General features: G+C 35.7%; 1 protein-coding gene and 1 pseudogene across 1 annotated transcript; one reads left to right on the top strand and one right to left on the bottom strand.

Moving 5' to 3' along the window:
* Positions 1–1,776: 1,776 nt before the first annotated feature.
* On the bottom strand, positions 1,777–3,251 carry LOC149229429 (monooxygenase 2 pseudogene; annotated as a pseudogene).
* Positions 3,252–5,249: 1,998 nt separating this feature from the next.
* On the top strand, positions 5,250–7,179 carry LOC149229430 (serine/threonine-protein kinase PEPKR2-like). Its single transcript, XM_089381036.1, has 4 exons — positions 5,250–5,922; positions 6,102–6,109; positions 6,463–6,760; positions 7,106–7,179. Exons 1-4 carry the CDS (start codon positions 5,250–5,252, stop codon positions 7,177–7,179), a joined length of 1,053 nt encoding a protein of 350 aa, XP_089237162.1.
* The last annotated feature ends 8,132 nt before the right edge of the window (positions 7,180–15,311 follow it).

The following is a 15,311-nucleotide window of genomic DNA, read 5'->3' on the forward strand; positions in this document are numbered from 1 at the left end:
AATAGCTGCAATATGTCTCTATCTCTTTCATGGTGGTGCGTTGCTGCAGATCTGGTTCATATTCAGGGGGAGCATGAGCTTAGGGGGAGCATACCCTTTGCCCTTGATGTCAAAGGGGGAGAATGAAGCTGAAGTTTGTGAGGTTGCCATCAAGTCCAAAGGGGGAGATTGTTGGCATTATGTTTTCTGGTATGACTGTATGTTACAGATGTTGTACTTGATGGCAACTCCAGTGGTAAGGCTCTCAGTTTGTAAAAAATTAAGAAGGACGCAGACTATCGGTTCAGAAAGTGCGTCCCCACAGGTATACCATGCAAAACCCGCGTCCAGGGACGCCGACCAGCCGTTCAAGGGGTGCGTCTACCCAGTGCACACATTTCAAGGCAAAGAAAAGCACGTGGGGGTTTCTTGTGTGGTATCTAGCCGACGGTTTTGTGTTTCTATGGTGTCGGCTCGTGGTATTGTTCCATGTTTTGGGGAGGAGCTTACCTATATAAAGCAAAGGTGTTCATTTGGATTGAGCAATTGTCTTGGGTTGAATATCTTATTTGGTGAGATCTAGTCCAGATCTAAGAGGGCGAATCTTCTAATGGACTGTGATCTCTATGGCGCATGATCAGATCTGTAGATCTGACTGATTGGGTTTGTCTTGAAGTCTTCATATCATTTATATCTGAAGGGTCGCAGGATCAGTGAAGGGAAAGTGCGCCGGGACGCAGATACTGTAAAGGGCAAGTGCGCCGAGACGCAGCACAGTATAGAGAGACCTGCGTGTGGATGCAGGGAGATCAAGGTTCAGGTGCGTCTCTGAAGCAGAAGGACGCGGCGCGATAATGTTTTCAGGTGCGTCTCTGTAGCGAAAGACGCGGCGCGATAGTATCTTTGGGTGCGTCCCTGAAGCAACAGAACGCAGAGCAGTCACAGGAACAGTGCGTGGGCACGCAGCGGAGCAGAAGGATATCTGCGTGTGGACGCAGAGTAGCAGAAGGTTAACGGCGTCTGGTCGCAGGCCATTGAAAGAAAAACCGCGTCTCTGTTTTAAGATGTTCTGTTGATTGAATTTCTCTGTTGATAAGGTGTTCTGGGTTAGTTCTGTTATTGCTGATCTGATATCTGTAATGGTCTATATCTGTTATGTATTTGTTGATCATCTGATGCTTTATGAAAAGAAGTAGGGGGTTGTAGCTCCCTTCCAGCAGTAGACTGGAAAACGAGAAAGAGAGAGAGTTGTAGCTCTCCGCAGGTTGCAGCCTGCGTACTGGTAAAGGACTGCACCAGTACAAAATCATTGTAAAAGAAGTTTCTAAATTGAAAGAAGATAGAGACATATTGCAGCAGGTGGTTTTCACCCACATTGGGTTTCCACCTTACATCTTGTGTTCTTTGGTGTGACTATTTGTTTTTCATGCTCATTATTTTATGGTACTGATATGCAAAAATAATTCAAAGATCAAATAAGGAAGATTTATTCAAATTGCTTGATAATACTGATTCACCCCCCCTCTCAGTATTATTTTCAACACAATCTTCCATTGATTCATGAAACAGTTGTTATGGAATATCTATCTAGTAGAATTCGGCATGTCTAAAGATTGTAGAAGGTTCTAAATTGTAATGGGTCAGATCTAAGCATAGGGTCAAAATGGGCAAATCAAGAAAACATCCAATGTAAGTGAGATTTTTTTTAAAAATAGAAGTTTAAGGTACCCTCTAGATGCGAAATAAAAAGCTACTTGATATCAATTTGGATAGCCATATATTTTCTCCTCTGTTTTATTATGCTGTTTTCGGATACGAGGTTTCATAGCTGCTGTGATTGCAAAGAATGTTAAGAATGTTGTGCGGTGTAAGAATCTTGTCATAAAGCCCCCCAAATTCTTGTTGCAGTATTCCTGTTATATATGCTCCACTTATCATCCCAAATGCTCTCCATCTCCTCTCCTCCACATATTTCTTCAGTGCTACTTCAATTCTTTTGTATTCTTCTAGACCATTCGTGATTGGCATTGCTTCTCCCAAGCACCTTCCTAGCACCACTGCATCCTCAAGTGTAGAACATCCACCTTGTCGTAAGTCTGGAGTCATAGGGTGCATTGCATCCCCTGCAACACAGACATTTCCCTTACATAGTTTTCCGAATAACATTGCCCATGGCCACCTCATGTTGAGTGCGTTAATTTTAAAGTGTCTATTGAGTTTTCTTTACTATATCCAAAATCTCCTCTGGATAGTCTCGAAGTCTTTCCAATGCATTTTCCAATATACTCTTTGGATCACGTCCAATATCTGAATCCGCAACACATCCAATTAGGCATGCCTTATATTCTTGTTATTTTATGTCAAATAGTTCATAGAGCTTATGACTACTATATGAGGATTATAATATCAAGATAAAAAATTCAAACGCAACGCAGTTGTTCAAATTTATCTGAAAGGAATATAATAGAAGGTTTCAATAATTTTTGAAGAATCTATTTTTAAGATTGATGATTTCTTGCACCTACACATGATCCACAGAACAATTATAACAAAGGGTGCTATAATATTATACCACAAGGAATCGAACTCTGGGTTGTGAACCAGTAAACATCCTTCTCATTGCATGGAACAAAACCTGCCCTCAAATGTTCTCCCCAAAATAGCTGCGCCTTTGGCCCAAACTTATGTCCTTCAGGGTACGTTGCCAATCTCGTAATAACAGATCTCCCAAAAAGACTAGGGGCTGGAAGACCCAGCCATTCAGCGACTACGGAATTCCCTCCATCACAACCTATCAGTACCTATGAGTAGAAACAAATTCCAAATGGTTGAGAGAAACATGATAACATAGAAGATATATTTAATGATCAAACTTGCATTCAACAGACCCCTGTCGTTTTTTTCAAATAAAAAAGGACATATAGTACTCGTGTATGAGAGAAACCACCAGAGAAATTCGTGTCTGATAGAAACTAGCGCATATGGGTTATTAATATTACCTTTGTTTAGCAAGAGGGGATTCAATTCATTACTAAATTTACGCCCACGTTTTACTACTTCCAATGGGAGTCAGAAGTTTGGATTTAAGATGCTACCTTAGCTTTGATAAGCGTTCCATATCCTAGTTTTACTATAGTTAAAGAAGAATCTGTAGACTGTTGAATGGAAACAACTTTAGCATTGAATCTGATCGTTCCTGGAGCCAATTCTTTTGCAAGGGTATCTAGAAGGACACTCCTTTGCATGCATTGAACTTCATGATTTCCGTTGATAGACAAGAAAAGTAATTAGTATTACAAAGCATGTGAAAAAAAGATGACCAAAATAGTTAATGGGATAGAATGTACATCATGTCATAGTGGCAATGATGGAGTGCTGAAGCCATCTCCTAGATGCAGAAATGACCAGGAACAAAAATAAAGAATACAAACAGGTATACCCTAGACAAAGAAGCAACAGGTGAAGCATTAAAGCTGAAACAGAGAAGCAGAAGCATTAATATGAAAGAACCAACCAGACTAAAAAGTGAGGGATTTGAGACGAGAAGCATTGGATAACAAAATGGGCAAATCAAAAAGTCAACCGCGCTGATCAACGGCTGAAAATAGTTTTTGCTTCCTCTTCCTTCAGTTTTCCCTTTTCGACAACCGGATTGAAGAGCTCATTGTCTGAGTTCTCATATGGGTCTTTACCTATGCGAATTGAATACCTACCTACCTGCAACGAATTCATCTTTACCAATACCTACCTACTTGCAACGAATTCGTAACTATTTTTATGTGATCGAATGGTTCAACCTTTCTCAATCGTCTAACATATCATCTAAGGGTATCTAACGGTGACAAGTAGACAAGAAGGGGAGTTCATTTCAAAGGGAAACGCCTTACGGCGTAATTAGAAATGAAACTTCACGATTTCCATCTCCTAGCTATCCCAATACTCATAGAAACCAACAAGGCTAGGCCGTTGAAAACCATAGAAGAATATTTTGGACTTCCTAAAGAAGGGGGGAAAGACATACATTATCCAACACAACATTTTTGCATGTCCAATCTATAGCCAATTTAGAGTCATCATGACCTCTAATTTGGATACTTCCTACTTACTACATTTTGAAAAAGGGTCCATAAAGCTAAAATTTCAGCCTTTGTGTTTGAGCCTTTGCATGACCAATGTTGAATATGATCTATAAAGTCATCCATCACCTCTAATTTGGATACTCCCGGCTTGCCTGCAAAATGAAGAAAAGTACATGAAGCTAAAAATTCAACCTTTGTGTTTAAGCCTTTGCATGAGCAATGTTGAATGTGATGGCCTTATGGTAGATATTCCATTGGAATTGTTTGTCAAATTGAAAAAAATCAGTGAGAAATTTATTGTATTTATTCATTTTTTCTAACTACTTATTAAATGTTTCTTTATTTAAAAGAAAAAGATAAAATTTAAATAAATAAAAAATATAAATTATAATAATTCTTAAATCAAAACTAGCTCTTATATTCTAACTGCTAGTAAACGTTTCTCTTCATCTATTTAATTTGATGCCATGATCTGGTTCCTCATCTTGTCGTGAAGATGAATCACACTAATTGGTTTGAATCTGGAAACACGTCAATTAAAAGTCTCTTATATGATTTTTACAGAAATATCTCTTAGCACAATTTCCTAAGAGACCCTTAGGAGAGAATACCTAGCTAGAAGGTGAGACTATTTTGCTATATTTTTTTTGTTTTCATGTCATTTTAAAAAACCCAAAAAAATTAAACTTCTTTAACATATACCTTGTACACACAAAATGTAAATTTCTTTTTAAATCTAACTTTCAAATTTTAAAATATATATTAAAAATCAAATTTCTATTATAATCCATATATTTCAATTACTTATTACTAGCCATTGCACTGAACTAGAACTATCCTATACACCTGTGAGTGCAATGGCTAGTATTACTCAATGTGATAACGGGTGCGATACCCAACCTTATCCTACAAACAAAAAATTATCGCTAAAACATTTTGAACTATACATGTGTCAAGGAAGTTCGACGAACCGGTATCTAACTCTCGGTATATCTTCTACGTGAATTTATAAGATCACCGGGGGACAGACATGACGTTTCCTACGTGATTTCAAAATTCAGAACATTCAGACATATACATATATATAAACTCTACGCCACCCATCAGTCGTACCACCCTGGATTTCGCATGAACGGCTCGTCGGACGCCAACATTCCATGGATATAAAACAATTCAACTTAAGAACCAACCATGGACTCTGTAGTGATAAAAATCGACGATGACGGTCCAGAATCTGGTGAGAAGAAACGATCCCGCGAGCGATCAAAGACTCCAACAAAACTGCAGAGATCGCTGATATTCCCCAACATGGTGAAAGGTCTACTGTCGATGAGCAGGAAAATATTTTCTTTTCCCCTGCTAACAAAATCCACAAAGCAACATATTTTTCGCACGGGCTCCATCGAGGACGAATACAGTTTCGGGCGGCAGCTGAGCGACCAGCGCCAGCGGAAGGTGAGGATCTGTTACAGCAAAGAAACCGGCACTGCTTTCTGCTGCAAAACCATCAAAAAAATAAACGAACACGATCCTGAACCCTACAACGAAGTAGAAATGATGCGGTACTTATCAGAGTACCAGGGCATCGTCCAGCTTCATGCCGTCTACGACAATTCTCTAGAAGATTCCATTCATCTGGTCATGGAGCTGTGCGCCGGCGGAGATCTCTATGATGCCGTTGAAAAGGGAAGCAGGTTCAGTGAGAACCAAGCAGCGAGGATCTTTAAACAAGTTATAAAGAGCATTCAGTATTGCCATAAGAAGGGCGTTATGCACCGCGATATTAAATTGGAAAATGTTTTCCTAGCTGACAATAATGTTGTCAAGCTAGGAGACTTTGATTTATCTACATTTTTCAGAAAAGGTATATAGTTATATTCTTCCAAGGTTAAGTTTATTGTACATTTTTTTTTTTTTTTTTTTGAATATTTCAGATTCTCAGATTTAGTATTTGTTGGAAGAATCACTGCATTTTTATGGAATCTGTAATTTTCACACTGAAGATCTTAATTACTGGTTTGGAACGTTTACCAATACCTGCAGGTTTTGATGTAACTGAAAACCTCTTCAATATTTAACTTGTTTATATTTTTTGGATTTCAAAATATTCTCAAGATTTACAGAAAAATTACTCTAACTAATTTAATTGTAAATTCTTTAAATATTTAGAAATCCAATCAAGATGACCCAAATCAATTATTTAACCTCACCCAAAAATTACCTAACTAATTTGATTGTGAATTCCTTAAATATTTAAAAATCTAAATTCTATTAGCAAAATCAATTATTTAACCTCACCTATATCTATCCAATCTCAAAATATTCGGAAAATCAACTATAAAATGCGCCCTCCATTCTGATTCTCTCATATATTTAACGGGTGAGATGCTAATATGGCTGACAGAGAGCGATAATTCTCGTAGGTTCGCTCTATTACGAGAATGTAGGGAGCCTGTACTACAGGGCCCCTGAGATGGTGAAGTGCAGAGGTTACTGGGAGGCTGTGGACATATGGAGCGCTGGGGTCATGCTCTATGCAATGCTTTCCGGCGAATATCCCTTCGACTCGGATGAAATAGCTACGGGAGATTTGGATCTAGAAAGCCATGCTTGGTCTGAAATCTCAGACTCTGCCAAGAATCTGATATCCGGAATGCTCCAGAAAGAACCAGAAGATCGGTTATCTACGTCGGATATATTGGGTACTATAATTTTTAGATTTTTTTTTGTTGTTGTACACTTAGTTGATGTGGAGTAATCTTATAAGGTAGATTTTCACAGTTAATAATAATAGGTTGATGTTTGAAAGTTTCTTTTGAAATACTGTGTCATGTTGTTGAAGTGTGAGTAATCTTATAAGGTAGATTTTCACAGTTAATAATAATAGGTTGATGTTTGAAAGTTTCTTTTGAAATACTGTGTCATGTTGTTGAAGTGTGGTTTGCAGGGAACACGTCACTTATAAGAGACAAAAAGTTTAAATTAATCAATCAGCTATTATACCAATTGTTAATTGTTTAATTCTTTGTCATTGACTTACTGTGCAGAGCATCCATGGTTTGAAGAAGCTCAGTCTGTTAGCAACATTAGATTAGATGTTGCTATTCATGTCTTACTTTGATATTATCTATCTATTTTAAATAAGGATTTAGTATGAATTTAGAGATTTAATTTATGAGTCAATATTAGTTAGATGTTTTGTATAGTTATTTAATTTTTTTTCTATTTTAAAATTTTTGACTTACATAAATAAAATTTCAATTTTGATGATGAACAGATAATATACACATCATAGTAAGTATACATAATAATTTAATTATAAATTGATTAATTACTTTAGATTCACCGTCTGAAATGTGATAAAACACACTTTAATATTATTATAGCATACCACATATAATAGTACGAAGAAAGAAGAGAGTACAGATTAGGGCATCTTATAGGATTATGAAGAAAGAAAAGAGTGCATGTTAGGGAATCTGAGCAGATTTTGGGAATATATTAGTATGAAGATATAGTAGATTTTGAGAATATTTTTAAATATTATTTTAATATTTAAAGTGAAAAAGTTTTGAAAATATTTTAAAATCTTATAAAAAGAAATTTTTTAAATAACAATAAATTTAATTTTTAATTAAATATTTTATTTTATCCAAATAAATTATAAAATATTCTAAAAATTATAATGGAAATAAATAAATTTAACAAAATGCAGGTTACATAATTTCAGCCCAACAGCGTGAATTGTTTGTAGCCGAGTGTCTCAGATCAACCCAATTGTATCTGTGTCAAACTTTCACTTATATTCAAAGCCAATTATCTATACTCTTCGATATAAACTCCCCTGCAAGGATAAAATATACTTATCCCAAATTACCTGATCAAAACCTTTAATATTATCAACTTTATTTATTAATTTATGAATTTGTTTTTCAAATATAGTTATCCTTCATGTGCTTTTAGCTTTAAAATGGATTTTAGTTTTTTTTGAAATTAAAAAAAATATAATTTATATATAAAAATTTTAATATTGAGAAGAGGACGTAATTATTTCTTAAACTTAATATTTTGAAAGAAAAATTATAATTATAATTTTTGGTTTAATATTAAATTACTCATCATAGAGTTATTATATTAGTTACTCATCATAGAGTTATTATATAAATTTTTTAAAAGAAAAATTAATAATAATAAAATATTTAAATGTGGTTGTAAGTGCAAAAGTTGGAAAAATATTTGTATTTTAAGATATTTGATTCCATCTTTGTGTTTAAAAGATCTGATACATCATGGATTTCCACAAGGGTTAAATGGGTTAAATGTCTGGATATGTAGATTTTTAAAGTTAAATTTAGAAAAATATTTGCATTTTGAGATATTTGAATATATATTTTTGCTTGATAAATTTGAGACTAAAATAGATCTAGATTAATTTCAATCAATTATGAAATCAGTTAGTAAGGAGAATTAATAACTTTGCTCAATCTTTGAATGCATGCATTTCTTTATCAATTAAAAGAAAATAACAAGCCCATTTGGTCCCATTATCTTTGCCCCACTCTCGCCACAACTCCCTACCTCCCCCTTCCCTCCCTCTCTCCCTCCCTCAAATAATTATACCATCCAATTAGTTCTTTCCAACTTAGAGTGAATTGATGCACACTTCTAGTAGAGGTTTGGCACTTCAAAGTTTCACTACATAGAGGTAAGTCTCATGTTTTTTGTTTTTTAAAAACAAATAATTTTTTTTTACGGTTTTTTGAAAACAAATAAATAATGTTGCGCCCCTTTCATGCTGTATCTTTGCCCCATATACACAGAGATTTTCCCCTGGATCCTAAAACCAGGACTACCAGCTTGATTTTTCATTATATTCCTTTCAATGTTACAATACATATTTATACATGCCGAAGCATCCAATACCATGGACCGAAAACCATTGCATCCAAAACCATGGACTGAAAACCATAGGTAGGTTCGCCTATCCTAATATAGGGTCCAATTTTTTTTTTTCCTCGGGCGCTGCCCTGGACCCTGTAGAGGGGGGCTATCCGCACCCCTCAAACCCCTCGGACAGCGGGGGCTTCCGCCCCCCCTATGACCCCCCCGCTGCACAATCAGTGCAACGAAGGGGGCACTTGGCCCTCCCTCTAACCCCTTAGTTCACTACATGGGTTAGTCGTGGAAAGAATATAACACAACCCAACAGAAAGGCCCAAACACAGTCACATCAAAGGGTTACAATTTGTGATTGGTATGAGTAGGCAAGGTTAATGAGCCGATGCTCAAATTGTTAGCCTCTTTAATTGTTTTCACATAAACGTGGCTTTCATGTCCATCTAAAACCAATAGGTGTATGTTTTCAGGTGATACACCACCTGATATAAATGCAAAAAAGTGACAAATACAATTAAAAAAAAAAGCTCTTTAATTATCCATGCATGGGGATGTCCAGCCATGCACAAACCTAGTTTACAATTTTGTATATAGTTTTTTCAATTGAGTTTTACCCTTGGTTAGATAAAATCCTTGGATTGAAGCACCAATTGAATTGACAGAACATAGAATAATGATTCACTCCCTTCTCTTAGGCACAATATTTGGCATGTTTCGGCTCCCTCCCTTGGTAACTACCCTCATGCCACAATTCCTTCCTTCTTGTAACCCTGTTTTGTCACAGTTCCATATATGGTATGGAGCATAAGTGTGTTTCTCATATGCACTAGAAAGAGTGTCATAGAACTTAGACACAATTGTACGGTAGTAGAAAAATGTTTACTTGGTCTAGATTTTTTTTCCTAGTATTTGAGTAGCAACAATAAAGCCATTTGTCTACCGGCTCATAAAAACCAACTTCTTAAAAACCCTACCAGTGCTTGCGAAAATAAAACCCAATCAACATTAATCCAAACAACTGTGCATAAAAATCCAAACTGTTCATAATCACAAACAAATGTGCATAAAAATACAAACTATTCATAATCACAAAAAACTGTGCATAATTTAAATTACACTAACCTAATTTCCAAACAAAAAACATACATTTTAAAAACATCCAACACACATTTTTGAAACATCCAAAGAACGAGCTAAACTTCCCAACAGTTGGATTGAATGTGTTGAAAAACACAGAGTGGTAACTGGTAGGATAAGGTATCCTACTGGAGAGCCAACCATGAAGCCACTGCCATGCCTAACTGTTGCTGAAAACCTCACCATAACACTTCTGCAATAGATACAAATATTACCTGCAACATAAAAAATATAAAATGAGTTCCGGAGCACCCAACAAAAAAATTTACAAACATTTCATGGATAAAATTGGAAAAACACTAACTTATGCTCATGTATCCAGAACCTGCATGCCCACCACCGAACCAAAGGGAATCTCCAACATGATCCATCACAGTTCACAAGGCATGTATTCAACAAAGAGAACAACCCTAATTGTAAACCCTCGTTGAACTAGGCAAAACAACGACATGTGGATGTGTAAACCCACCACAAACTAGGAGAAGCAATGATAGAAGTAATGGTGAACCCCCCATGAACCAGGAGAAGCAACCATGAGAGAAAGTGTAAACCCCCCACGAACCAAGTGAAACAACCACGCGCACAATAGTAAATCCCCCACGAACCTATCCAAACAATGCCACCCATCCAACAACGCATATAAACATTCATAGGTCAACTAGAGAAGGAGTCTGGGCGAATGACAATCAAGGTAGCTTAGTTCCCACACATTAGGCCCTAAAAAGAATACACAAGGAGTTGGAAAACTGGAGGAAAACGCCATATCAAAAACCTTAAATGCGGTGTAAATGCCTCTCTTTAATGCACCCACCCACCACGACGCATGGCTCTAGCTTTTGGACAGTTGTCGTATGACTTATATGGAAATGTTCATGTAGTTTTCCCTTGTCATAGAGAGGGTGCAAAACAACTGGTGTCCCACCCCTAGTATGTTGCAAACCCCTTTGTAATTTCAAATATAACGATGAAAGTTGCTTATGATGAAAAGCGATATAATATATTGCAAACCCCTTTGTAATGTCAAATATAATAATGGAAGTTGATTTAGAGTGTTATAAGCTCGTTTAATTTGTTGAATATAATAATGTAAAGTGATTCAAATAACAACAAAAATATTATGCAAATGTCTATGGACTAAAATAATGTTAAAAATGGTTCGAGCATCTCAAGCAACCTTAAAATGTCCCTTATGATACAAGTTTATGATTCTAAAGCCATGGGTTGTAGTAGTTGTGACCAATCCATTTTATATCTTCTTTTATTAATATATAATGCTTATAATCTTCCATCATTAGATATTCAACCAACCTACCTAAACTTTATCTTGAAATGATCTATCTCCTATATTCCTTGGTTTTCACAAATAACCACATTTATGTCCATTAAATTTACCATGTCTTTACTTTCATATTGTTTAATAAATATGACATTTTATCTTTACACGGATATCTTTTACACCAACTAATTTACATATACACTATCGTGCACTCATTCTTCTACTTTTTTTATGCTAATGATATCATGCACCTACCAAATAAAGCATTGATCTTGATGTGTATGTATGAAAATATCATTTATTTAATTTTATTGCCCTTTTATATATTAAATCAATGCTTTCTTATTGGCCTTTTATATATTAAATCAATGCTTTCTTGTTTAACATTTCCCATTTGCAAAATTTCTAATATTATGGCTATAAAATCTACATGTCCTCTTCTCCATTTTAGTATGGACTAAATCTTTTTTTTATTTAACGAACATTTTTCATTTGCACAATTTCTAATATGATGTTTCAAAAATCGACATATTCTTTTTGCCAGGTTCACTTTTCTACTTTAGTATGCAGTGATTGAATTTTGCAACTTCGATATGGAACAATTTCTCGTGTAACAATTTTTACTATGTTAAAATTTTCTTTGATTGCTATTTGTTTTATCTAATTTTGCTTCATTTTTTATTTTTATTTTTTATTTTAAATTATTTTAAGTTATAATTTGGTAATTGTAAATACCTCACATTAAATATAAGCAAATTGTTCAATTTAAAAAAACTCAATTTTAAGTATTAATTTTAAATCTTCTTTTCATTTGACAATATTGAACCTTTTTCTTCATACTTAAAGAGTTATAGATATTATTAATATTAGTTCCAAATCTCCTTTAATTTGACAATATGATGCAAGAGCATCAACACTAGCCACTCATTTTGTTTAAGGCTCCAAAGGGAACTTGCAAATTTTAGATAGAAATCTTGTTTTCTCATTTTATTTAGAAGATTTTGTAATAGGGTCAAATGTCCTGATTCTGGAGTAATCTAGACTGTCAAGCTGTTAAGATAATTTGAGGTAAGTTTTTGTAAATATTGACAAATCTCCAACTTAGATAGCAAATAGTTTTGGACATGTGTCTAGTTATTTTTTGATATGTTAGGATATTTTCTTAGTTATTAGGATTATGTATGTAAGTGTGTACACAAGTAGATTAGGGGGAGGAAAGAAGAAGTCTGTGAAAGAAAAAAAGAATAGCTCAGTGAATAAGCCAATGTTCTTCCTTTGTAAGTATTCCTTTCAAAGTTAATAGAATTGACATTGCTGTGTCTTGATTGCCTGTCCAAATGTGGGTTACAATTTAATCTGTAGGGGAAGACGTCTTTGCTGCAAAGAACATATATGTCCTGAGAGTATAGTGGGACAAAATAAAGTAATTCATGTCGAAAGTGAGTGAGGATGTCGAAACAATGTCATTAGAGGGTTAATACCTTCACATCTAAGAAGTGGAACTTGTGTGTGTGGATGAGACTATCATGGTCATTGATCACCGAACGGGTCAATGCTTTTAATCCACCATTGGAGAGATTGAATTAGGAAACCAACTGTTGATGAGAATATTTGAAATCAGTAAATGTAGGAATGAAGAGGGCATGCACTCTATTCCATATGATCCTAGTGTCAGTGGGAGTTAATTTTACGTTGCATCAATAAACAAGGAACCAAATATAGCGAGCCTAAGAATATTGAAGGGACTAATGAACCTACACAAAAAATAATCAAGGAATCAGGGATCAAACCTTGTCGAAGTGTTTACTTTCACCAAATTGTAGTCAGATAGAATTAAGTTGGGGCGCATAGATAAATTAAAGGGCAACATGGGGATTCGGCCCCAACTTCCCAACCAATTGGCCTAGTCAACTTACAGACAAGTAGAGAGTGCACATAGGAAGTCACCAGGGGGAGAAGGTATGACCTCCAACCTCAAGTCGGGGCTGATCCCTGACTCACTCTGGTGGAACCCATGATGTATATATATGTTGGGCTCTGTGTTTATAGTTTGTGAAAGGAAAAGTTTTTTTTGCTTAGAGGATTCAATCTGGAATAGGCACATGAATTTTAAAGTTTTGTGTGGAGGTTTGAGCATCTCGAGGAGGTTATTTGAAAAAGAGTTTTAAGTTGAATTGGAATTCACATTAGGAGAGGATATACACCGCTTCCACTATGTCATTTGTGGTATGAGAGCGGTTATAACACTTTATGAATTGAGAAATAGAAAGACACTGAAGAATTTTTTTGACAGGGAGAGATAAAGAAATTTGTGGCCAATAGAAGATTTAGGAGACAGCGGTTGTAGTGAATGCTCAAGATGATAGGGACCCTAGAAGTGAAGAATATTTCCCAAGGGAAAGAAGGACAAGCCAATGGATTACATAATTAGTGAAGAAAAGAAGACAAATTACCTGAGAGGTAATGATTTCTCTGTTGATTTTAATGATCACTGAAAGCTTGATAATTTTGTAAAGAAAAAATTGAGAAGGAAAGATATGGAGGTGAGACAGAAGAATTGAGTGATCTCAGACAAAAGCTAACATGTACTCAAAAGGTACATAAATAGGAAAAGAAAGCTACCTAAGAGGAGGAACACAGTACTAGATTCTAAAAAGGAATGAGTCTAGGAGAAGACATTAAGAGAATGTCTTGGAAGAGGAAGTGCACAAAGGATTTTTTTTTTCTAGCAAGAAGCAGAGTTGAAAGGAGAGAAATAGATCCCAACCAAATGAAGAGATGGAAGAGATATTGAGAAGAAACCCTGCCAAGTAATTGGTTAATGAGTTTGTTTAATTTTGGAACCAAGCTAATAACTCTAGGAAGTAGCAGATGTTAATAGCGAAGCTACAACCAACAATATTTTTAGAGAATTATCAAAATTCTTTGAGAAAGTGGAAAAGTGACCCTTGCAGCAAGAGAGGTTGCTGAAGAATAAAACCCAGTTGTGGTTGGAGAGTGAAGGGGACAAATGAGATCCTCAAGACAAGAGAACCAAAAGAGTTCTCAAGATGTGAGCAGGGTGCAATAGAAGCCAAGGAGGAGTAAGGAGTGCTCAAAGAAGTTCCAGAGAAGGGGACCAAGGGAATACCAATAACCTAGGTTGAGGAGAAGCAGGTGAAGTGTTAAGGTAACAAGAAATGGAGAATACTTGTTACAGGGCCTTGTATGCATCTCACAGTGGGAAAGCGTAAGGTCAAAAGATGGGACGAAAGGAGATGGCTAATGATGGCCATAATCTAGGTTCAAAGAGAAGCCACATTAGAGGAGCAAAGGATGCCAAGAGAAATGACATGAGGATGAAATTAAGTCACAAGGAATTTGATAAGGAGATGGCTAATCTAAAGGAAAGGCTCAATTTAGTGAAGATGCTGTTAGAAAGAGAAGACCAAAGGGAGAGATGGAACCTGAGGGGGAGGTTCAAATCACTTGTTAGATAAAATAGTTTTAAGAGGAAAATCATTGAATTCAGAAATCTTAGGAGGAATATAAAGCACCTGTTGAGTGCACAACTGAGAGAAGTAGAGCTCAAAGAAGCTGAGCCTAAGGATGAAGCAATTTATTGTTTTGAACCAAAATAAGGAAAAACCCTTAGAGGGGAAGAAGATATTGAAGAGATACTTTCTGAGGGTCTCCTAGATTGTGTACAAAGTCCAAAGAAACAAAGGGAGATACAAAAAGAGGATGTTGATGAGATACTAATCGAATGTCTCTTGGGATGTGAATAAGATTCAAGACAAAATATGGTTCCAACAGCATTGGAAGGGGCTCAAGAGCCTCATGTTTTTAAAACTAATCAATTTTGTGTATGTGCAGGTCAAAAAGGTGGACAACTATTGCAAGCTACCACAAAGGAGGAGGAGATTATGAAATTACACTTAGGAGGAAATGGGAGAAAAGAAACC

This window comes from Pinus tabuliformis, chromosome J, assembly GCF_031772625.1.
Source record: "Pinus tabuliformis cultivar Carrire ecotype Pingquan chromosome J, CPIR1, whole genome shotgun sequence".
Classification (NCBI taxonomy): domain Eukaryota; kingdom Viridiplantae; phylum Streptophyta; class Pinopsida; order Pinales; family Pinaceae; genus Pinus; species Pinus tabuliformis.